We start from the raw sequence: 25909 nt of genomic DNA on the forward strand, positions 1-25909 counted from the left end.
TTCATCGAGCGCTGCAGTGATTGGCTGACATTCGGTGCTTGAGAACCAATCAGAGCCAGCGCTTTCTGAAGGCGGGGATTTTGAACCCCCTGACCAGGAAGCACTGGGTGAAAGCTATAAGCAAGAGTGCTGGAGCTGCAGAGGAGATAAGCAACAGAGCCAGACAGCGCCTCTTGTTTTTTTTTTACTGCAGCCATGGCTTATTTTTGGGGTTGGGCTTAAATTTTAAAACCTACAAAAATCCCGGCAAAGGAGCGCTACAAAGTCACAGAAATTTGTAGCGCCACAAAATTGCGATATTGCCGCGAGAAAACACAGCGATATCGCACAGAACACAGATGCGATATCACTGTGAGTTTCTTGCAGCGATATCTCTGTCGCTTGTGTGAAAGAGGCCTTAACACTGACCACTAAGCCTAATAGTCTGACACTTCCAATTCTGTAGAGAACATTTCTCAGCAGTCATCTCATTATTATCACAGGCAGGCTTACAATGAAAGGTGATATGAGGAGGTTCTGATAAGTCTTTGGCTTGGTGGTTTTTTTTGTTTCTATGGTAACGAATGTTACATCACATGAAAGCCTTATGTGTCTAATATATGTTTTCAAAATGTTGTGTTTGTAGCTTATGGCAACAGTGATCTCGGCACACCGGAACACAAAATGGCGGAGTCTAAGGTGATATTCACAGCAAATGAGAGCAGAGGAGTGATAAAATTCTTGTTTCTGCAAGGAAAGTCCACGAAGGATATTCATGGTGATATGTGGCAGTCATTGGGGGATCATATTCTACAGTTAAGAACTGGGTTGTCAAATTTAAAACGGGCCACTTCAGCACCAATGATGAGGAACGTCCTGGACGACCGAGAGAGGTTGTTGTTCCGGAGATCGTCGATGCGGTGCACAACCTCATACTGGAGAATCGGCCAATTTCAGCTAAAGGAGTAGCAGACATCATGGGGGTTTCTTGTGAACAAGTTTGTGTCATTATCCATGAACATGAAGAAGCCATCTGCAAAGTGGGTCCCCAAATGTTTGACAACAGATCAGAAAGCATGCGAGGGAAAACTTCCCGGTCCATTTGTCAGCGTTTCCGGACTGATAAGAACTTCCTGGATCGACTGGTCACTATGGATGAGACCTGGATTTATTGTATGACCCTGAAACCAAGGAGCAGTCAAAAGAGAGGAGACACAGTGGTTCTCCTCACCCAAAGAAGTTCAGCCACTAAGGTGATGGCGTCTGTGTTCTGGGATAAGGAGGGCATGCTGCTACTGGACTACCTTCAAAATGGTTCCAACTTTTGGACCAATTGAAGGCAGCTCTGAAGTCCAAAAGGTGTGGCAAGCTCTCCAAAGGAATCTTGTTCCTGCAAGACAACGCCTCAGCTCACACTGCACAAGTGATCACGGCAAAACTGGTGGAGCTAGGCTTCCAGCTGGTGGACCACCCACCTTATTCACCAGATCTAGCTCCCTCCGACTATCATCTGTTTCCAAACCTGAAGAAACACCTCAAGGGCACCAAATTTTACACCATTTCTAATGCCATGGCTGCTACGGATGACTGGTTTGAGGCACAACCGAAATCCTTCTTTTGGCAAGGCTTACAGAACTTGGAATACCGATGTAAGAAGTGTGTTGACATCAGTGGAGAGTATGTGGAATACATGTAAAGTTTCATCTTCCTATCTCGTTTCTTTCTGGGTAAAGCCAAAGACTTATCAGCAGCCCCTTGTACCTGTATGTAGATAACACAGGATCCACCATTCACAATAAGTGATTTATCACAGCTCACCTCCTCCCCCTCCATGCACAATCACCTCTGCATATATCACATAGCATGCCCACAACCCTCTCTTATAAAAGTCAGTAGTCCTCCTCCTCTCCATTGTGTATATAACCCATGAGGCTGCGGGAAACAATATCTCTAAATGATGTTAATGTGGTTTTCCAGGCAGAGTACTACTGATGACCTATCCTCAGGATAGGTCATCAATACATGAGCGCCTGGGGCCCTGTCGCTCGGGTCCCCGACCGATCAGCTGAGCGGGCGAATGCTGTCAGCACTGCAAATACAGAGATCAGAATGAAAGTCTCTGCACCGACCTCTGTGTAGTAGCCGGCGCTTTTAACTGCAGGCACAGTTCGTTTTGATTTCAGTGAGAGTCGTGCCTGCAGTTACAAGCGCCGGCCACTACACAAAGATCGGCACAATGGCTTCTGCTCCGACCTCTGTGTATTTGTGCCGCTGACAGCATGCACCCACTCAGCTGATTAGTTGGGGACCCAAGCAACGAACCCAGCCGATCAACTTTTGATGACCTATGCTAAGGATAGGTCAACAGTAGTGTTCTCCCTGGAAAACCCCTTTAATTGCAGCTCAGGCAAGATGGCTGCCCCCATAATGATGTACAGCTAATGGAATAAAAAATCTGAAAATAAAAACAGATTAGAAAAATTGAATATGTTTTGCTATCTAGTTTTAATTAGCAAAAGAAAATGTAGGTGATACATCCCCTTTAAAAAAATACAGAAAAGTGCCCTTTAACCCTTTGCAATCCAATTTTGGATTCAGGGTTTCCTAGGGGTTTTCTCTTTCTGCCATTATACAATAGCGCTGTCTGCTGGCAAGAGCCAGTACTGCGGTATGGGACATGCTGGAGAGGCCCCTGACAACAGAGCGGCCAGTAATATACAGTAAAAGAATACCCTGCCGGACGTCTTCCGCCATCAGAGCTGTACAGCTTTCAATCAGAATGTCTTTAGACGTCAGACAGTGGATTGGAAAGGGTTAATTTTCTAATACCGTGTTTCCCCGAAAATAAGACAGTGTCATATTATTTTTTGTTCAAAAAGGTTTAACTTTTTTACATGTATAGCTGCCTGGACACTATTTAAATTGACTTTTTTAGTTAACTGTTAGCAGGGCTTAATTTTGGAGTAGGGCTTATATTTCAAGCATCCTCAAAAAGCCTGAAAAATCATTTTGCATCCTCAAAAAGCCTGAAAAATCATTTTGCATCCTCAAAAATTCTGGAAAATCATGCTATGTCTTATTTTCAGGGTATGTCTTATTTTCAGGGAAACAGGGTAGTTGTCTATGGGATGAACTTACAACATAGGCTCATTCTTAGGCTGGGTTCACACGGGCGGAATTGCCACAGAATTTCCCTGCGGACTTTCCACCTGCAATATTTTACCAGGACCAAGCAGCAAAGTGGACGAGATTTGCAAAAACATGCCGTGTGGAATTCAAAGCCGTGGCATGTTAATTTTATTGCCGTTTCCGGTTGCAGCCATCTCTCCTCTCTTTGGGGAAGAGCTGGCCGCGGCGGAATAAGCCGCTTGAAGACCCCGCCAAAACCCGCAGGACTTCAAGCTGCGGGAATTTTGCCACATTTTCTATGCTTTCCCGCTGCAGACATTCCGCAAGATTTCCGCCCCGTGTGACCGCGGCTCTTGTTAATGCAAAACAAGTGTACAAATAGTACTGCGCCAAAGTAGACGAACATCAGATATGCATTTGATTTAAAAGGCTATTTAGCCCAATGAGGTCGAGATGTGTTCTTTTCCTAGCAGTTTTGAGCTGTGTATTGCATGCGCATTTGTGCACCCCACATAGACTTCTACGGGGCCCTATGGTGCGCAAATGTGCACAAAATAGAGCATGTTACATTTTTTCTCGGGTGCGTAAAAAAGGGGATATGAGGATAAAGCCATTGACATCAATTAGTGCTATTCACTGTGTATCACGCGAATATATCCGTGTGAAGCCTCCATTATGGCTTACGCTCACAAATGCATTCGCACGGAGTATTACGTGTGCAAAATGTGCATGCGCAGTACACAGTGGAAAAAAACCCGTTGATTTCAATGTCTTCATGGAGCGGTCTCTTCATAGATTGGGCACATTGTGCTCCACCAAGGATAATATTAAAGGGTCCCTGTCACCGTGCTGTTCAGCAAGGTACGGAGCAGGGGGTGTATTTTTTATACTCACCTGCATCCTAGTTCCCACCGGTGAAGTACGAACAGCACGCGAAAATGTGACTCTTTTCAGAGTCTCGTGCGCTCACAAGACTGTGAGAGTCAGATTTTCGTGCGCAGCACGGACTTCACCGGCAGGAACTAGGATGCAGGTGAGTATAAAAAATACACCCCCTGCTCCTCCACCCCACCGAACAGCACAGTAAGGCCGACGTCACACGGGCGTATGCCTATTTTCGCATACATTTGCGTTACAATCTTGCAGAATGGGCGTTACGTGTTTGCTCACACAAGTGTGTTTTTTATTGTACTTTTTGTCCGTGCAAATTATATGTATGGCTTCTATTCTCTGCATATTAAGTGCGCAGATTTCATGTGCATAAATGCGTTTGTGTCACTCCGACCCCGTTTAGTTTATGGTGCTGTAGGGAGGTTTCTTGTGAGACCAACATATGGAAGGCCGGTCTTAATAAGTCTCCCCTATAAGCCTCATTTCTCAAAGCTTTCTAGCAGTAAGTCTGGCCTTGTTGCCCCTAGCAACCTATCACAGCGCAGCTTTCACTTTTCCAAAGCAGTTTAAGACATTAAAGCTGAGCTCTGATTGGTTGCTATGGGCAACAAGGCCAGGCTTACTGCTAGACAGCCTTGAGGCTCATAGGAATCACCTTGGGCTTCCATGAGCCATATAAATATACCGAGCCTGCGGCTTTATACTGCTATTACAGAACTCCTTGGTGGCTTCTTACATGCTTATAATTTACTATATTGTTCTCCTTCCTGCATCCGCCATCACTTCTCACGTGACTGTGACGTCACTGGTCCTGGAAGGTCACTGGGATCTACCCGAAGGAATTAAGTACGGATCGTACGTAGGAGTACACCGGGCACCGTGCAGCAGGATGGCAGCGGGGGCACGGACAGCAATCCTGGGCTGGGTACAGCGCCTAGGACGTGGCTGTGTCACCGGGCTGTCGGGCACCTTCCGGTGTGTTAGCGCTCATGTAAGACGTTCGGCTAGGTGTGCGGCGCTGAGTGTTTATAGCCTACACACCCGAGTCTGCGCTCTGTACCAACTATCGGCGTAAAACTACAAATCCCAGCATGCCTTGGATAATGCCATGTGACAGGGAATTCTGGGAGATGTAGTTTCACAGTAGCAGGACGGCCACTAGTTGCAGACAGTTGTCCTTCAATGAGAGACATGTAATGTCATGCAGTCATTGTAAAACTAAAACTATCCCTCGCCTAGAAGAATCAAATGGGACTTTCTGTGTGATTGTAATGTTGATATAAGTGATTACAGAATCAGCTTGGATACTAGATGTGATACAGGCAGCATGAAGGCTCTAGCACTCTGTTGTACCGCATCTGGCTTAGATACAAGATGTGATATGGGCAGGAATGGAGGTTCCAGTGCCTTGTAGTACTGCCTCTAGCTTGGATACAAGATGTGATACGGGGGGCATGGAGGCTCTAGTACCCTGTTGTATCACCTCTAGCTTGGATACAAGATGTGATACGGGGGGCATGAAGGCTCTAGCACTCTGTTGTACAGCCTCTAGCTTAGATACAAGTTGTGATATGGGCAGGCATGGAGGCTCTAGTACCCTGTTGTACCGCCTCTAGCTTAGATACAAAATGTGATACAGTGGGCATGGAGGCTCTAGTACCCTGTTGTATCGCCTCTAGCTTGGATACAAGATGTGATACGGGGGGCATGAAGGCTCTAGTACCCTGTTGTACTGCTTCTAGCTTAGATACAAGATGAGATGGACTGGCATGGAGGCTCTAGTACCCTGTTGTACCGCCTCTAGCTTGGATACAAAACGTGATACAGGCAGGCATGGAGGCTCTAGTACCCTGTTGTACCGCCTCTAGCTTGGATACAAGATGTGATACGGGCAGGCATATAGGCTCTAGTGCCCTGTTGTACCGCCTCTAGCTTGGATACAAGATGTGATATGGAAAGGCATGGAGGCTCTAGTACCCTGTTGTACCGCCTCTAGCTTGGATACAAGATGTGATACTGGTGGGCATGGAGGCTCTAGCACCCTGTTGTACCGCCTCTAGCTTAGATACAAGATGTGACACTGGCAGGCATGGAGGCTCTAGTATCCTGTTGTACTGGCTCTAGGTTGGATACAAGATGTGATACAGACAGGCATGGAGGCTCTAGTATCCTGTTGTACTGGCTCTAGGTTGGATACAAGATGTGATACAGGCGGGCATGGAGGCTCTAGTACCCTGTTGTACTGCCTCTAGCTTGAATACAAGATGTGATATGGGGGGCATGGAGGCTCTAGTACCCTGTTGTACTGCCTCTAGCTTGAATACAAGATGTGATACAGGGGGCATGGAGGCTCTAGTATCCTGTTGTACTGGCTCTAGGTTGGATACAAGATGTGATACAGGCGGGCATGGAGGCTCTAGTATCCTGTTGTACTGGCTCTAGGTTGGATACAAGATGTGATACGGCGGGCATGGAGGCTCTAGTACCCTGTTGTACCGCCTCTAGCTTGGATACAAGATGTGATACAGGCAGGCATGGAGGCTCTAGTACCCTGTTGTATCTCCTCTAGCTTGGATACAAGATGTGATACAGGCAGCATGGAGGCTCTATTACCCTGATGTCCCACCTCTAACTTGGATACAAGATGTGATATGGGCGGGCATGGAGGCTCTAGTACCCTGTTGTACTGCCTGTAGCTTGGATACAAGATGTGATACGGGGGGCATGGAGGCTCTTGATCCTGTTAAAGTAAATAGTGCTATACACAGGCGTTAAAGGGTGGACTAATTGTTCGCTTTAAAAAATTGCAGCATGCCCTATTTCCTATGCTGGCTTGTATACTTAGTACAAGTTTGCCCATGGAAGTCTAGGGGAGCGTAAAATAATCAGTGACCGCAGATGTTAGGCCGCGTTTCTATGGGATGGAAATCTTGTGGAATATCCGGAGCGGGACTGCACGGCGAGTCCGTGAGATTTCCACAGTGGAAAAGCAGCTTGAAGAGCAGCGCGGGTTCGAAGCAGCTTGTCCGCCTGTGCTGCGCTGTGCGACTCTCTCCCCAAAGAGAGGAGAAAGAGCCCACAGCGGAAACGGCGATACAATTAACATGCCACGGCTTTGAATTCTGCGTGGCCTGTCAGTTTCAGTGCAGCTTGGCCGCAGAGGACTGTCTGCAGCGTGTAGATGAGATTTTTGTAAATTCGGTCCACTTTGCTGCTTAGTCGCGGTTTAAGATTGCAGGCGGAATTTCTGTGCGGAATGTCCACGATAATTCCGCCCGTGTGAACCCCGCCTAACGTGTCTGTGTGGTTGTGATTGCAAGGGGACTGTGAAAAAAAAGTGGCATCAGTTGAGCCTTCTTGGGTTTGTTTTTTGCACGTGAACGACGGGTTGGTACATGTACGTAATAACATCCATTCGCAATAAAGCGCATGCAGTAACATTTTTCAGCCCTGAAAAACACGGACAGCATACAGATGCAAAAAAAATGCCTGTGTGACTCGGCCATAGGAGAACTACAAGGCCCATACTGATTTAATAATTGGATGGTGTAAATATTGCTTTCTTGGACTTGTAGTTCTACAGGTCTTCATCCTCCACCACTTTCCCCCATTGTGATGTGCTGAGTTTGCAAGGGAAATCTGCAGACCATGCTGATTTGCCCTCTCCCTTATATGGGGCAGTATAGAGGGCACTGATTGGGTCTCATGCGCTGATGAGCAGTATGGTGCCCTCTGTAGCACTTCTTATATTCCTGTGATGGGGTAACTAGTACAGTGGGCGATTTTGGTTGTGTGACCGAGCAGATTTAAACATGTAAGAAGGTCAGGTACTTCTGGGTCTGGCCTATGACATACCGCACTCGAGGATGGTCGAGCAACTCACAGACTCAGCAAGTTTAAAGCGGTTTTCTGGGGCTTAAAGAGAATCTGTCGCCTACTATTAGCTCTATGACCTAGCCTATGGGCTAAGAGTAGGTGACCCGTTGAGTGCGAGAATGTAAAGGCCCATTTACATGTAACAATTATTGCTCAAAATTCATTCAAACGACTGAAAATTAGCAATAATCGTTATATGTAAACGCAGGCATCGGGCACTTTTCATTTGAACAATGATTTTAAGGTGAACATAAAATCCATCATTCAGATACTGAGAGATAAAGCAAACCCATTTATCTTTCAATAGACCGCACGCTGTTCTCCCCACAGCATGTTTACACTAGCCAGGAGAGAACAATGGAACGTGCGGCAGCTGTTTACACAGCTGAGAGTGTGTTTAAACACAGGCTGAACTCTGCAAACTACTTCTAGAGGTCCTTTTACATGCAAATGAAGATGATAAAGTGTTAATGGCTTAAAATTCATCATTCAGACACTGAAAGATAAAGTCTCTCTCAATAGACCACATGCTGTTCTCTCCGGGTAAGTCGACAGATAACATTGTAACCTGCCTGCAGCCACAACGAGAACAATGCAGCTGTGTGCACAGCTGGGCGTGTGATTAATCACATGCTGGGTTGTGCAAACAGCTACTGGAGGCCCTTTTACATGCAAATAAAGATAAAGTGTTAATGGCCATTAACACTTTATGCAAATAGATCACAAAATCTTTCAGCGGGGAAGGTAAGTATAACCCTTACATCCCTGGACTCAGCGCTTTATCTGTATCATATCTGCGAAGGTCTGACTTCTGACACCCCAGCCGATCATTATTTGTCACCGTGACAGAAAGGAAAACCCTGTGTGTCAACAAGCCTATCACCGAGGGAATCACTAAAATATAACTTTTATTAGGTAAAGATAAAAATAAAAATGTATAAAAGGCGTGGACTCTTATTCCAGTTACACTCCTACTGGACAAGTAGATATTCTAACAGTAGTAAGTCCATATAAGTATATACCAGATGATGCGCTAGGTTCTAACTCCACAACCACAATGACCCCATCTATATTGTTGGTGCATGGGTCGAGATATATATTATGGTTGTGTACAGCTCCACGTGTATAAATGGCTAACTGGAATAAGAGTCCACGCCTTTTATACATTTTTATTTTTATCTTTACCTAATAAAAGTTATATTTTAGTGATTCCCTCGGTGATAGACCCCAGCCGATCAGCAGTTTGTAGAGTCCGAGGTGCTCAGGCGGTCGCTGGGGCCTCTTCTTTGGCCCGTGATGTCATGTTTATCGGTCACTTGGCGTTTCCGCACTCACTCCGGTACCGGTAAATACAGTGAAATCTGGTAAATCAGAATGTGGGATTTCCTTGCGGATCTTTCTTTTTCTGTGACCCTCTGATTATTTAATAATTTTCCTACATTTCTTTGGTAATATGTAAATCCGGGATATCTTCACTTATAACATACCCTAAAAAGTTTTTATATACTTCCTAAAAATGCTCATATATTTGCGCACTAAGGAGGCTGATGAGGTTGATCTGCACTTGTGTCTGGGCATATTACTGTACTTTTTGCGCAACACAAGGACAAATCCCACATGTGTGCGACATCCTTCTGTGGATTTAAAGGATATTTAGCCTGATGAGGTCCAGATGTGTTTTTTTTTGTTTTTTTTTTGCAGTTTTGCAGTTTTGCGCAGCTGCAGAAACCGTGGCAGAACCTTCAGGTTTGTTGTAAGCGGCGATTTCCAGTGTTCAGAAAATAAAAATGTTGGAAATCCATATTAAAATCTGCACATTTTGGTGCGTATTTAACCCCTTCTATTGAAGTAAAATTGCAGGGGTGACATTTTTTTCTGTGGATTTGCACCAAAATTTGCACTAAATGGTGCAGATCTTACCACGGGTTTTGTGAGGATTAGCTGCAGAAAGTCCACCCTATGTGAATACATCCTCAACCTTCCGTTAGGCGCCAAAGCCCGCCAGTTCAGGTGCAATGTGTCTAACAGGCACATGTTTTAATAAAGGTAATTAAAACCTAAATTGTTAATTCAAGCAATCTGTAACTAATCCACGACATTTTGAGCAGTCGCCAATGACTCGCCATTTTGAGCAGTCGCTGCCTATTGTTGGAAGGCGAAACTAAAATGTTCACGCTGTGCCTGACAGATCGGTTGCGCCTGACAGAAGGTTAACCCTTTGCAATCCAATTTTGGATTCAGGGTTGCCTAGGGGGCTTTCTCTTTCTGCCATTTTACAATGCCGCCACCTGCTGGCTAGAACCAGTACTGCAGTATGTGACATGCCGTAGAGGCCCCTACAACAGAGCCAGTAATATACAGTAGGAATACCCTGCCGGACGTCTTCCGACATCAGAAGCTGTACAGCTTTCAATCAGAATGTCTTTAGACGTCAGACAGTGGATCCATTAATTCTAAAATGGAGTGGGAAGCAGACTGTGCCCTGTGTGACCTCTACGCTTTCTCTAATGTCCTGTACGTTTGTTCCTAGGTTCCAGGGACAGGTGCCTTCTTGGAGAAGGGTCTGGTGTTGTCCTCCTTGTCTCTGCTTGCCATTGGATCCTATAGACACGCCGTGGTATACGCCAGCAGTAAGGGTAAGCCTATATGCATATATGACCACTAGGAGGATGGCGACTGCGGTCTATATTACATGGCATTAGGTATAATAGTTATAATATAAAGGCGTCGGCTATTTCAAATATACAAAATCCTCAGGACAAACCAACATGGAGTCCCTTTGTATGTTGCCCCCACTGGCCTGGAAGCTGTCAGAAGCCTCTGCAGGCTTTTGCTTTATTCTTGGCGCATCTAATTGAAATATTTCCTAGTGAATAACATTCCAGTGAAGTTTATTATACAGGGTCAGCCATGGAAACTTAGCACCGCACTCTTATGAAAGATGTCTAGAAGAAAATCTGTGTTGCCATTAGTAACCAATCACAGCGTGGCTTTCATTTTACCTCAGCAGTATACGAATTGGCAACCAATCACAGCGCAGCTTTCATTTTACCTCAGCAGTATAAGACATAGTAACCAATGACAGCGCAGCTTTCATTTTACCTCAGCAGTATAAGACATAGTAACCAATGACAGCGCAGCTTTCATTTTACCTCAGCAGTAAAAGACATAGTAACCAATGACAGCGCAGCTTTCATTTTACCTCAGCCGTATAATATATAGCAGCCAATCACAGCGCAGCTTTCATTTTACCTCAGCCGTATAATATATAGCAGCCAATCACAGCGCAGCTTTCACTTTACCTCAGCCGTATAATATATAGCAACCAATCACAATGCAGCTTTCATTTTACCTCAGCAGCATAAGAAATGAAAGCTGTGCTATGATTGGTTGCTAGGGGCAACAAAGACAAATTTCCTTTTAGACAGCTTTCATAACAGTGTGGTGCTGGGCTATTTTTCCATGGCCGACCCTGTAGATGCTATGGCGATGAAGGAGTGTGAGGCATAGCGTGTAGTTACATAATACATACATGAGGGCAGTGTTATTTTGATAACACAACATTGTGTGCGTGTGTATGTATGTGTGTAATATATATTCCAGAGTGTCCATAGGCTAATGTAGTTTCTAGTGAATAAGTACCCACACCCCCAAGTACTGGAGGTGTATACAGAGCCTCATCTGCGTATATAGGTGGTGGTACACAGGCACATATGCCGTATGTTAACAAGTGCCAACTGCTGTAAAGCATGCCAGTTGGCTGTATTTGGGGTGGACCGCTAGTGAGGTCATCAGTGCTTCCGCTTGTTTCCAGGAGCCGGGTGAGTGGCTGTGTAGCAGTGATGTCCGTGTACAGCTGTAGCCGCACACGCACCATATACACCCACACGTATGAAGGCTTAAGGCCTCATGTCCACGGAACAGATTTGATTTGCTGAATCCACGTGGGGCACCCACAATTCAGCCGCCCATAGGGAGACATGGGTGTCCGCACCTCAATTACAACATGCAGATTTGTTTCCCAGATTCCGCATGGGGGAAACAAATTGCAGCACGCTGCATTTTAGGGCAGACTCCGTGCCGACGGCTTCCATTGACGTCAATGGAAGTTGTCTGATCTGCGGCAATTGCAGACGGGCCGCAGATTCTACAGGTGAGCAGGTGTTTAAGAAACAACAAACTGTACTGCGCATGTGCGCCGGCTGGTGCTTCCGCACTCATCCACAGCACAGGAAACAGTAGGCCCGGACAGGTACGCAGGGTCCCCGGCCGCGGGCAGGGTCTGATTCCACTGCAGGCTCCCACATGCAAAATCCGACTCGCCCGTGGACATGAGGCCTTAATAAAGATTCTCCATCCCCCCACCCTTTTGCACACCATTCAGGATCCCAGAGATGCGGGCAGGGCGGCCATATTACTGAAGACCTGAGTATTTCCTTTCTGGCCCAGGGAGCTCCTCTGATGACTTTTCATATATGGGCGGTGATGTGAGAGGTTGGTGATGGATGCCATCGACTATTCTACTACCACACTATTCCATCCGCTGTGTGCAGCTCATGCAGGCAGGGCAGTTTGTACGGACATGGCAACATAACTTGCTTGTAAGTACATGGGAACAATCCTGCAAGTCCTGATGTCCTCACCCTTCAACAACTGTGCTTGCTACTGGCTGTCGGTAAAGCAGTGTTGGCCTGTGGAGATTGATGCTCGCTGCTCTGAATGGCGGTCATGTGCGGGTGAGCTGTACGCCTGCTAGTAACTCGTATACCTCAGCACAATACCAGGAGCCATGGGGGGCCGTGTAAAGTGTTAGATCTGCGCCGGCTCGTGGTGATTTGTGAAAGTAGTAATGGCGCGATTCATCAAACTGTTTCCTTTTTATTGAAGTTGAAGACGTGAAGGAACAAGCTGATTATGTGTATGGAAGCGGAGAAACTGAGAAGTTATACGAGTTTCTGAGCCAGTACAAGGACAGGTAAGTGGCCGCCATGGGGGAAATTCATGAAGGTTTTTATGCCAGTTTTTGGCGTAAAAAGTTGTGTTTTCTTTTAGCAAGCCTTACTTGCACACAAATATTGTGACTTTTGGCTGTCTGTGCCCCTATCCGCCACTTTCCCCAAAATAGGGCATGGCTTGTTGGGAGGGGGCATAGCCATCCCAGACCAACACATTTTTGTATAATTTACAGGGACAAGCATCTATATATTAAAGCAAATGTCATATAATAACCCCAGCGCTCCAGGGGGCAAGCCATAGACAGGTAAGATATAGGCGGGTCACTTACTGCACAGGGTGTCTTAGATGAGAGCGTCCCTTAGTCCTGGTAGGCAGTCAATCACACGGATAGTTCCATGGATTTTTGAGAAGGAGATCCAGCAACATAGAATTCCCAAATCTTTATTTAATTAAAGTGCCTAGGCTTAATTATCCATGTATAAACACAATAAATACAAACCTAGACAGTAGTGGGCAACGCGTTTTGGTGTAATCCTAACACCTTTTTCAAGCCGCCTAGGAGTAAGCGACGCCATGTGCTCCTACCTGGCGGTCGTATTTTCCTGAACTTCTGGGAGTGGGTTCCTCCCTGCACGCAGGTATGGAACATAAGCTTGCGTTCCGGTTGTCATAGTGCTGGGGGAAGGAGGGCTTGTGCGAGCCCTATTGACTGATAGGGCACGACAAGGAGGTGGGGTTGCAAAAGAAGGCGGGGATTCTTACAGCCGACACACAGCTACAATTAGCACAGCCCCTGATCACAGCTGTTGACTCTTTCAATGCTGCCATCAATTCTGACAGCGGCATTTAAATGTAACAAGGTGTCATTTGGTTGCCATGGCAGTCGGGGGTCTTCTGAAAGACCACATGGCTGCCATTGCAGATTACCTATCAAGCCATGCCTGTGGCGTGGTTCTACAAACTGCCTGCCAGATTGTGGTATAATGAAATACTATTGTATTCCATTATACTGCAGGAGCATTCATGTGCCTTATGGGGACTTGAAAAAAAAAAATAAAGATTAGTTTTTAAAAAATTATATTAATTATAAAAAAAAAAGTAGTAAATGACCACAACCCTTTGCTATACTTAAAAAAAACAAAACAAAAAACAAAAAAAAAAACACATTTGGTATCGCTGCGTCCATAAAAAATCCAATCTATCAAAGTAACGCATTATTTACCCCAACGGGGAACGTCATATACCATAAAAAACGTACCACAATTGTGCTTTTTTTTTGGTCACCCCGTCTACAAGAAAAAATGTAGTAAAAAGCGATAAAGTCTTATGTACTTCGGAGGTTCTGTCGCAGACCCTGGACGAAATACCGCATCAATCAGTGTTTTTTCTTCTCCCAGTAAAATGTTGAACACAAACCGAACAGACCCCATTATAGTCAGTGCGGTCCGTTCAGCACTGTGTGGTTCCATCGTAAGGCTGGGCTCACACAAGCGTACCTTTACCACATATTACGCGATGTACGCACTTGTGATTATGCGGTAATTTGCAGGCAATCAAATACATTGCCGTACGCTGTTTCGCTCAAATTTGTGTGTTTGCATTGCGTAATACGCAGGCACAAAAAAGAATGCAGCATGTTCTATCCTGCCGCGTGTTATGCGCAGGAGAGCCAATTGGGTGCATAATCCGCGCTGCCCATACAGAATTACATCGCATATGGGTTGCATATATATGCGCTGTTGTGAAGAGACTGTGCGGGAAATGTAAACAAAAAAAACACAGAAAGACCGCGCATGAGAGCATGCATAAGGTACACTGCGCAGTACAATATTGCTGCCATACTTGGTGACAGGCCGACTCGCCACCAGCTCCACAGCAACATGTACGGTCCTGTGAGCCCGGCCTATAACACCGAACCGTTCGGCCAGGCCATTGCCCCCAATGGAGCAGGAAACCGAGATCCCCACCGTAGGTGTTGTGGGTCTTTTGTTTTGTTGTATTTGTTGTTTGTTTTGGTGATTTCTTAGGTATTTTCTTGTTGGGGTAGAACTTTGTTTTTTTTATTTCACTTTTGGAACCACAAATCTGCACTGAAAACTGCAATCAAACAGAAATAAAAGCCCATTAAAACCTGAATGTGAACGTATCTTAATGGATCTAATTGCTCAAAATGTTTAATCGCCTTCCTTTCCTTTCCATGAGATGCTCCCTGATGATCTGCGTAGCTCTACTAGATACAATCCCACTCTAATGTCGCTGTCTCTCCTTTCAGTAATGATGCTGAAATTCTCTGGAGACTGTCCCGGGCTTCTAGAGATCTGGCTCAACTCAGCAAAACCACTTCCGATGACAAGAAGCGATTGGTGTACGAAGCGCGAGATTTCGCCAAAAAAGCCCTGGAAATGAATGAGTCCTGCTGGGCCGCTCACAAGGTCTGTGTCCGACCCGCACATAACACATAGGGGGGACGGTTATGGGGACCCCCTTCAAGATCCCTTGTGTCGATGCACCACTACAAAGACCGGCGCTCCCTCTGGAGAAGTGACCGTGTCTGTGTGTTGTATCTTCCCCGGAGATCAGATCCTTTCTTGTTTTTTTTCACCTAAACCACTTTCTACTGTGTTGTATTTGTTGCTGAATTTTTGAGCAGATTTCACAGAAAATTGTGAACAACCCCACTATTCACATGCTGTAGAATCAATTTCCATGATTTGATTAAACAGGGTGGATTTGAAATCTGCAGTATTTGCTATACACTGAATGGCCTCTTTATTAAAGACACCCATCTAGCATCACTTCCTTTGGCCACAGTAATTCATCAAGGCGTCCATCCACAGGTATCTGAGGACCCAGGATATGCCGAGACATCTTCCCCACACCATTACTCCATCTCCACCAGCCCAACCTGTTGGCACCTAACAGGAAAGGCTCATCAATTCACGCTGCTTGCGCCAAATTCTGACCGCCCCCATCAGCACGGTGCAGAAGAAATCTGGACATCCTCCTTTGACCCCTTTTGATGCCCAGAGGATCGCCTTTCCCATGATGTTTTCCATGTTCACACCATTACACAAGAAAACCCCAGAAGGTTTGGCAGTGAAATCCTGACCCCAGCTAGTCTAGCACCGATGACCCGTCCTCGTTGGGAGTCACTCAGATCGCTGGATTTTCCCATCTAATGTGGATTTACACTGAAACGGATCGACGGAAAACTTGTCACTAGATGTTATGCTGCATGCCGGGGTCGCATATCTAATTTCCATACAGGCAAGCTCCAATCCTTAAAGGGCCAGGGGCTCTAATAAAGTGGTTATTCCTAGAGATGAGCGAGTATACTCGCTAAGGCTAACTACTCGAGCGAGTAGTGCCTTAGCTGAGTATCCTCCCGCTCGTCTCTAAAGTTTCGGGGGCCGGCGGGGGGTGGGGAGCGGCGGGGGAGAGTGGGGAGGAACGGAGGGGAGATCTGTCTCTCCCTCTCCCCCCCCCCCCCCCCCCGCTCCCCCCTGCTCACCTGTCACCCGCGCCGGCAGCCGAATCTTTAGAGATGAGCGGGAGGATACTCGGCTAAGGCACTACTCACTTGAGTAGTGTGCCTTAGCGAGTATACTTGCTCATCTCTAGTTATTCCATGTAAATTGTAGATTTCTTCCAGATTTTTGCAGCCCATCCCACCTATTGCCAGGATTTGCTGGCCTGCTTCCAGCAGAAACTTGCACTATGTGTGAACATGGCCTTAAGAGGAAAAACAACACCTAGCAGGGCCTGAAATGTTTGCAATGCATGCTAAGAAATGCATACGCTGCAGCTGTAGTGATGGTGTGAGTCCCAAGTGCTGGCATCCCAACCCGATTCAGTTCACAGTACTCTTATTACTCCATGAAAAGAGGGTGTGCAAGCCAGACCATTTTCAAATTAGTAAATGGAAGAATGGATATGAGATTTTAGGTTTTTCCTGTTTTTTATGTAACCTCTTTCTGTTCCAGTGGTACGCCATATGCCTCAGTGATGTGGGAGATTATGAAGGTATGAAAGTGAAAATTGGAAATGCCTACATCATAAGAGACCACTTCCAGGTATAGTGCACCATGAAAGAATTGTGACACAAGTTAGAGCCGAGTTCTACTAGGAGACCTGTACTTGGTACAGATCTGTAAAACTGACAGTATGACTAGGTACAGACCGAGCATGTGGTGGAAATGCCTGATGTCTCTGCAACAAGAATGGACATGCTGTAGATTTGTGTGTAAACTTTCAGGTACATGAGAACGGAGTTTTAAAAACCCCATCAACTTTTACTACTCCGTAAATAGTCATGGAATCCACAGTGCCTCTGCCACAACTGATCCCAGCCTATAACTGCCGGTTACACGATGTTGGCCTGGTATATAACTGGCCCTAGTTACACAATCCTATGAAAGTAATTGGACACCACAGAAAGAATCAAAGTAGTATTTACATATGAGCTGCTGTGCTTTTACACAGGAGTGATCATTGCTCAGTGAGTCCCGACCTGAACCCTACTACCAAATACCCTTGGGATGAACTGGAACATCAGGTCAGGATATATGAACAGCGTTCATCTTCTTTGAAAGAACTTGCCAGATGTTTGCAGGATGAATGGAGGGAAATATCAGCTGAAGTTTATCAGGTGTTAGTAGAAAGTATGCTAAGGAGAGTATCCAATGTCATCAGGGCTAAAGGAGCCCCACTAAGTGTTATGGAAATAAATACTACTTTTCATTATTTCTCAGGTGTCCAATTACTTGCTTAGGACAGTGTACCTCATATTCACATTATGTGTATAGAGGGAGGGGGTTATTTAATGGTCTTTTCTATTTACCTCAGGGAAGGAAACCATAAAGGAACAACTGGGGGCTAATTGAATTTATTTTGTTGGCTGTGATCATAGTTTGAGTTTTACCAGGGATATAATACTGCGTTTTCCCGAAAATAAGATGTACCCCGATAATAAGCCCTACCCTGATTTTCAAGGAGGAGCTTGAAATATAAGCCCTCCCCTCAAAATAAGCCCAAACTGCACTACATGGGTGGAAAAAAAACGATACTCGCCTAGCAGGCGGCGTCCGGGTCCCACGCTCTGGTTTCCGGCGTTGCTGCAGGCTTCTGTGTAGTCCTGAACGCCAGCAGAGCATTTCTTCCTGGTAGCAGGGCTTAAATACTCTGCCTTCAGCAAGCAATTGCTCTGAATGGTTCATCGAGTGCAGCCTCAGCCAATTGGAGACGGTGCTCGATTAACCAGTCACAGCCATTCAATAATGTCATTTAATAAATAGATGTGATTGGTTAATCGAGCGCCAGCTCTGATAGATTCATCGAGCGCGGCCTCAGCCAATCGGCGTAATCACTTGCTGGAAGCGGGGTATTCAAGCCCCGCTACCAGGGAGAAATGCTCTGCCGGCGTTCAGGACTACACGGAAGCCTGCAGCAGCGCCGGAGACCAGCACGAGGGACCCGAATGCCACCTGTTAGGTGAGTATTAAGAACCCCCCCCCCCCCAAAAAATAAAACCTCTTTTGGGGCAAAAATTAATATAAAGGCAGTGTCCCATTTTCAGGGAAACACAGTAGTACATAATATCATTATATACTGTAATACAAAACATTGACTCCCAACTTTTGTTACAGAGAGCCATAGAACTGAATCCAAAAGACGCCACCACTATTCATCTTATCGGCGTTTGGTAAGTAGGAAAATAAAGTTGATGGGCGTATAGTTTTAATTTTGCATTGCCTATAGTCCTTGTATCTGACCATGTAGATGGGACCGACTGGTGTAAAGGCCTCCACTGTTGTGGTGCGCTTGCTCTATACATAAAGGCCCCTTTACACGCAACGGTTATCGCTCAAAATTTATTCAAACGGACAAAAATGAGCCATAATCGTTACATGTAAACGCGGGCATCGGGCACTTTTTGTTTGAACTATGATTTTAACTTGAACTTAAAAACCATCATTCAGCTACTGAGAGATAAAGCAAACACATTTACCTTTTAATAGACCGCACGCTGTTCTCCCCATGGCATGTTTACACTAGTTGGGAGAGAACAACAGAATGTGCAGTAGCTGTTTACACAGCTGAGAGTCTGTTGAAACACATGCTGAGCAATGTAAACAAGTCCTAGGGGTCCTTTTACATGCAAATGAACATAATAAAGTGTTAATGGCCATTAGCACTTGATGCAAATGGATCGCTAAATCTTTCAGTCATTTAAAAGATTATCTTTGCGTGTAAAAGGGCCTTGACTCTATAGCGAGAAGGTTTCCTTTTATTCTTATCTGTTTAGGATCTGTTACTCGGTTCACATCGGGCAACCCCAATGTATCTTGTGTAAATAAAGGTCGTCTTTGCTTTTAGTTAATATTGCTGCAATGAATCCTGAGTAAATGCACTAGGATGACTGCTGATCAATGGGGATATCCATGTACATTTTTAAAGTGACCCTCTGGTCCCGGGACATAACTTTGTCCCAAAACCAGAAGGGGAGGGTGTATATTGCCTGCAGTTGTTCTTCTCTGCTGTTGCGCTGGTTTCAGGTCCTGTTTATGGCCACCCAGGATGGCCGACACAATCGTCAAACTGCTTAATCCGCAGAGGTCATTGGGAGTGTTAGACGATGAATGCAAGAAACCTGCTCATGTGATCAAAACTGGCCAATCTGAGGACAGTGCACAGGCCGCATTAGGTACTTGTTGCAGCCATCTTGGATGGCAAAAAACTGGGTTCCGAAGGGTGGCAGAGAAGAGCTGCAGGTGATATAACACCCCCCCCCCCCCCCCCCGGAGGATTGCTTTAACCCCCTTGTGATATATGAAGGCCTCCTCTACAGGTTCTAGGTAGGCGAGTGTCACAGAATAGGAGGTATAAAGCTAACTGAGATCTTCCGTTGCTGTTTTTTATTGACCCATAAACTCTAACAGATGAGTCTTTTATATGATCAAGAAGAAAACTTGGGCCAGGTTTACAGCCATATAATTGTGATAACATGAAGCATAGGCTGATGTACGGGAGAGATAACAAGATTACGGAGACTTCACTTTCGTTTTTTGATCATGTAATGACCGTGATTGGGGATGTGGGGGCTGCAGTGATCGTTGGTGAGACGTCACATCGCTGTCTCTAGGTCTTAGGCTGAGGGCACACTGTTCGTTCGTCCACCCACATGTGGCTAATGCCCATCTGCATGACCAACAGTTGCTTCATGTACCAGATAAGTCGGGCAGCCATTGGCCGCTGTATCCGGGCGTGGTGTCGCAACGTGCAGCCAGTTGAATTGTATCCTCGGCCTTATCTGCTGTATTAAGTGACTTGTATCTTTCAGGTGCTACACTTTTGCCGACTTGCCATGGTATCAGAAAAAAATAGCTTCAGCCTTATTTGCAACTCCGCCTTCCTCGACATTTGATGAGGTAACATTAACAGACTTACTTTTGGCCTTTATGACCAAGCTATTTTAAATAGTTTTTTTTCATTTTAACTCCATGTTCTAATTTTTTTTTCTTTTAAATTTCTCCATCATCTTAAACATATTGGGGCTTAAAAATTGTATTTTTTTTAATTCCACTATTTTAGGGTACATGTAACTGAAACTTTTTTGGTGGGAGGAATCAGCAACTTCGCCATTGTTTTTGTTTTTTTTAATTTTTGCATTTTAAACTTGCAGGCGGGATAAATAACAATGGTAAGGTAATTCTCTGGTAATCCATCGCAATCCTGCATTTGCATTGCAGGAGAAAGTGGTAGTGGGGTGACGGAAAAAAAAACCTCCCTCGGCAAACCGCTTAGGTGTCGTGGTCACCACTGACCGTGGCATCTAAGGGTTTAAATGGCTTGTGAGACACAGGAGCATCTGTTCCACCTGCCGCAGGATACCTGTGCCGGGCTTATTCTGCAATGCTGAAAACTGGTGCTGATAAAGCACCTTAGTGTCCGCCTTCTAAAAACACACATTGGTGATTGCTATATCCTCAGCTAGATGTAACCACAAGCTAAATATGTCTAAGTGTGTATGTTGTCCAGCTCTGTCTTTGTAGGACAACCACTAAAACTGCTATTTACATGAAAATATAACGAAAAACAAAACCGGAGTTTATTAAGGCCCAATGCCCACAGCCGTATTTGCACTGTGGGATCCAGAGCAAGTGTTCGCCTCCAGATCCCACAGCAAATGCTGGCCATAGGAACAATTTTCCATGCCCACGAGCGCAAAACAACTGCAATTTTCCGCACATCCGCAGAGCAGAAGTAAGACAAGCTGACAGGTACGCGGGGGTCCCCGCCGGGGCACAGGATCTGATTCCGCTGCGCGATTTCGCAGTCTGAATCCGACCCGGCCATGTGCATTTGCCCTGAGACGGCACTTCATAGCCCAGCCACAATTCACACTTCATTGGAGTTTAATACGTGAAATGAATGAACAGCTGCAGGTCTAATAATAAATTTGGTGCGCCATAAGGCCTCTTTTACACAGGCTACAAAATCGCACGACTTTGTAACGATGTGACATCGCTGCAAAACGCATGTATGTGAAGCCCATGGTTTCCAGTAGGTTCTTTCACATGAGCGATGACTTGTAGCCTGAAGGAACCCAATTGGAAACCCTGAGCTTCACATACATGCGTTTTTGTAGCGCTATAATTTGCACCTGATCATGGTGTAAATTATAGTATGACGCTTTGCAGAGGCCCCGCCTCTATTAAGGCCCATCCATCTCCATGCCATAATCTGCAAGTCTTTTACGCAATAAAACTGGCATGAACCCTTTATTATCCACTTAGTAACGAGTTAGTTTTTACCTTAACGACCAAGCGATTTTCATTATCTTATTGCTAGAGCCACAACTTGTTGACATGGCCATATAGGGCTGAGTTGCACTTCTTCTTTTTTTTTTTTTTTTTTTTTTTAAGAGCACCACTCTGGGGTACATATATTGTATATAATGTTCTGTATCAATGGTGTGTTCAATGAAGAAATAGACTTTTTTATTGCTCCATGTTCCTAAAAAGATACAGGCAACGTTTCGACTATTGCCCACCCGTATTTTTGACGCTTAGTGTATTTTCATTGTTTGGGTCGCTAATACCTTGTGTGTGTGTTTTTTTGTTTGGTTTTTTTTTCTTATGGCAATTTATGCGTTTAAAAGGGGTTTTTATGTGGAATTTTTTTTTAAACTGGATTATTCTTCTTTAAATTAATCTGTATTTAACTTTTTTGACACTTTTTTTTAATTCCCTCAAGTGGACTTGAAGATGCAACAATTTGGTAGCTAGGATAGTACACTCCGTTTCAGAATTTTTTTATTAATGGTCAAGATGGGTTTCGTCCTGGGGGGCTAATTTTAGCATTTTAAACCATATCCCTGGAAGGAGGCAATAACAAGGTGTGAGCAGGAAATAAGATTTAAGGCCTTTTACACAACCTGGTAGTAAGGGCTCCTTCACATTGGTGTGGGCTATATGAGGCTGTGATTCACGGCCTGATATTGCGCTACCCACCATGTGACTTCCCCACAGATGCAAGGCATTTTCATGTGAAAACAGCCTGGCATCATTGTGGGCCTGAAGGGAATCCCTCGAGTCGGCTGTCGCGGCTGAGGATCGCAGAGTACTCCCCTGGCCCCATTGGGAACAATGGGCGATCTCGCAGACAGGACATGTTGCGATGTGTTTCCTGCATAGCATCGCATCGCATCGCAGTTCCAATGCAGGAAAACATCGCTTAAGTGAATGAACCCATTCAAAAAAATGGGTTTCATAATTGTGCATCTCGCAACACACAAATCTCGCAAGATTTCCACACCAGTGTGAAGGCGCCTCAAGGCAAGAGTATTCGCCCAAACTTTCTTTCGCTTGATCAGGCTATGTGAATATGACAAAGATCAGCAGACGAACAAGCAAACAAAAGCTCAGTGGTTGGCTGATCACCTTATTTATGCATGTATAAGAGTACTTGCTGGTCGGTCGCACATCATGTGATCAGCATGTAGGCCAGTAATGGCTGTATGGCAACAATGCACTGAGCTGGGTGGTAATAGATTTTATTCTTTTTCAGGGTTTAAAACATTTTGAGATGGCGGAAGAAGGTAAATGACATCGCAGCGCTGATGGAAAGATGTACTTTGTAGCAATATGGTTTACATGAAAATGTCTTGTAAAGAAATAATGACACAACACACCAAAAGGGCAGGATAGTTCTTAACCCTTCCCCAGCCGCTTCAGACAATCAACCTGTTCTTACACGAGCTGAAGGCCCATTTAGACACAATGATTAACACTCAAAATTCACTCAAAAGCAATCTTTTGAGCGATAATCGTTATGTGCATTTACACTGCAAGATGATCGCTCAAAATTCACTCAAACGGCAGTTTGAGTGACAGTTTTGAACGTTCAGTTTGCATAAGCTCTTAAGTAGCTAATTACCTACTTAAGAGCTTATTCGAGTGTAAAGGAAGGCTCCTGCTGTATAAAGAAGACAGCGGGAGCTCTGTCTTCTGTATACAGCTCTTGTGTTCTTAGAGCACTCAGCTGGTATACAGCTAAACACTCTGAGCTGGGTATGCAGAAGACAGCTGGAGCACTGTATTCTGTATACAGCTCCTTTGTTCTCTGAACTTTCACCTGGTATCCCGCTGGGATGGCCCAGTGGGATACCAGTTGAAAGAATACTATCCGTGCCGCCTGCTGAGAAAATCGGCGTGCGGCACCCATTGCTAATTTCTAACTGGCTAGAAGTGAGCGATGAATGAACAGTGCACGATGGCAGCGCATTTGGACACAAACATTATCGCTCAAAGGATGACTTTTGAGCGATTATCGTTGTGTCTAAATGAGCCTTAAGATATCTAGAGCGCACGGATCTACACAATGCAATGTATGGGCTGGACATCTTGCTGTTTCTTCTCTAATACCATTAAACACTTTGTCAATAAGCAATCCCGCCCCTAGAAGAAGTTGTTTTGCTGCAAATCCCGGCATGCAGTTCCATCTCGGGCAATTATACAAATGATTACAGTTGTGGTGATTAGATGAACGGTCTTGTCATCTGAGACCCTAAAAGTGCTTCCACCCTTGTCATATAGAAATGCTCCTTGTGTGCAGTGACCTCTTCTTCCACTTGTGTAGAGCTTGTTGGCCCCTAGACGCCTCTATGATGCAGGGAAGAGATTTCACCCCGTTATCAGAGTCTGAGAGGGGCGCATTATTGGGATATGAGAGGCTGGATGGTCGTATCGATGAATTGCCGCCACCGGGCCGTTCTGACCAGACATACACAAGGCAACTGGGCTCAGGACGCTCTCGATAGACCACCAGTGAAGAAGGTTGTCTGATTGTTTGACAAGCAGGAGCACCTACGACTCTTTATTGTCCGCCCTCCAGAGACAGGTGGCACCATCGTTACAGGCCCCTGTGTCTGTTGGACCATTTCCAGGCGCTTGGCTAAAGGACCTTTGTTCTCACAGCGCCCATTACATGTATGGCTTTTGACACCCACCCACCGTCTCCTCCGTTTGCAGTGGTGTTGCGAATGACGAGATTGATATTGCAATCACTTCTATCAATGTTACAATGACACCGTTTCATTTGCTTCCGATAACTCCTTCTAGGGGAGGGATTTCTTCTGACAAAGTGCGTATGTATATTATATAATCTGTCCATAGATTTATGTACATTTTTTTTTTTAGTTGATCCAAACTTCTACAGCAAAAACTTGCTTTACTTGGGGAAAAGTTTCCTAAAGCTGAAGAACAACGAGTCGGCCTTACTGTGGCTGCACAAAGCGAAAGACTATCCTGTGCGAACGGAGGAGGAAAAGGAGGTAATGGGGAGATTCTCCGATAGTGTGGGAAACATTACAGCCCCCAATCCTAACCATAATCATGTCGTACATGTCAGTCAGTCAGTCAGGATATCTTAGCCCTAAGATCACTGTGTAGCCCTGCAACGTCATTCTCGTCAAGGTCACAGTGCAACACACAAGCTGGCCACCTCTGAATTTTCACTTGCGAGTCACACCCTGATCCCATTGAGCTCAATGAAAATGCATGGTTACAGGACTATACGGTGATATTTGGCCACCATGTAGGCCTAGTGTAAAGGGGCTAGAGCTTTTTCACAAACGGCTCCACTCTTGTCCCTAGGCTGTATCTAGTGTTGTGCATAAGCTACATTCACTTGAATTGGGGATGAGCTGCAATACCAGACATGGGTAAGGAGAAGAGTGGTGCTGTTTCTGTGAAAAGTAGACCTTTTTTCTAATCTCAGACAACTTTTAAGACGTTTCTTAATTTTTCCCCCCCCATAGGTGTATAAGGAGGCTACTGAACTGCTGAAGTCATTGGGTGTGAAAGTCTGATTCTGATGCCTGTGATGTCACAGAATTGACTCATTTGTATTTTTCTAATGTTATAAATCATATATATAATAAAACCTGAGCTGTCATCACAATACCTCAACAAACCCAATAGGAATCAACACCTGCAAGGGCCTCTACAGCATCTCATGGAGCATCGAGGGGAAGATTTGTCCAAGATTGGAAAAAAAGGTTTTCTTCTCCCAAAAACCGCTCCACTCTTGGCCATGGGCCGTGTCTGGTATGGCTGCTCTGCTCTATTCGCTTGTAGAAACATGGGATGCAATACCAGATCCAGCCTATGGGCAAGAGTGGTGCTGTTTCTGGGGGGGAGCTGATTTTTTTGCCTAATTCTAAACTCCCCTTTCAGAGTAACCCATACACAATGAAGTAGGGACAGCCAGTTGGTATTCCTATGTACAATTTCAGTTCTTTACCACCAAATAGGATTTCCAGTTGACTGCAATACTGGTACCTAGAGGAATAAAGAACGCCGCAGTTTTGAGGAATCTGTGCCACTTTGTTGCCTTCTTTTGCATGCCAGATATGTAACTACTCAGGACTCGACCTTAAGTACCAAAGTAATGATATGATAATCATAAAATGAGCCACAACGAGGTGAAAGAGCAATAAACACGGAATATCTGGTCTATATTGTGTCTTCTGTCTGATCAGAACTCTAGTCCACCATCTAAAACCACACAATAGGCT

The 25909-nt window shown here is 45.2% G+C and overlaps 1 protein-coding gene across 1 annotated transcript; it reads left to right on the forward strand.

Annotated features, from left to right (window-relative positions):
• Positions 1-4805: 4805 nt before the first annotated feature.
• Positions 4806-25850, forward strand: RMDN1 (regulator of microtubule dynamics 1). Its single transcript, XM_066578447.1, has 10 exons — positions 4806-4990; positions 10406-10511; positions 12763-12850; positions 15104-15263; positions 16815-16904; positions 18477-18532; positions 20171-20258; positions 22900-22930; positions 24531-24664; positions 25151-25850. Exons 1-10 carry the CDS (start codon positions 4889-4891, stop codon positions 25199-25201), a joined length of 906 nt encoding a protein of 301 aa, XP_066434544.1. The 5' UTR covers positions 4806-4888; the 3' UTR covers positions 25202-25850.
• Positions 25851-25909: the final 59 nt, after the last annotated feature.

Source organism: Eleutherodactylus coqui, chromosome 9 (assembly GCF_035609145.1).
Source record: "Eleutherodactylus coqui strain aEleCoq1 chromosome 9, aEleCoq1.hap1, whole genome shotgun sequence".
Classification (NCBI taxonomy): domain Eukaryota; kingdom Metazoa; phylum Chordata; class Amphibia; order Anura; family Eleutherodactylidae; genus Eleutherodactylus; species Eleutherodactylus coqui.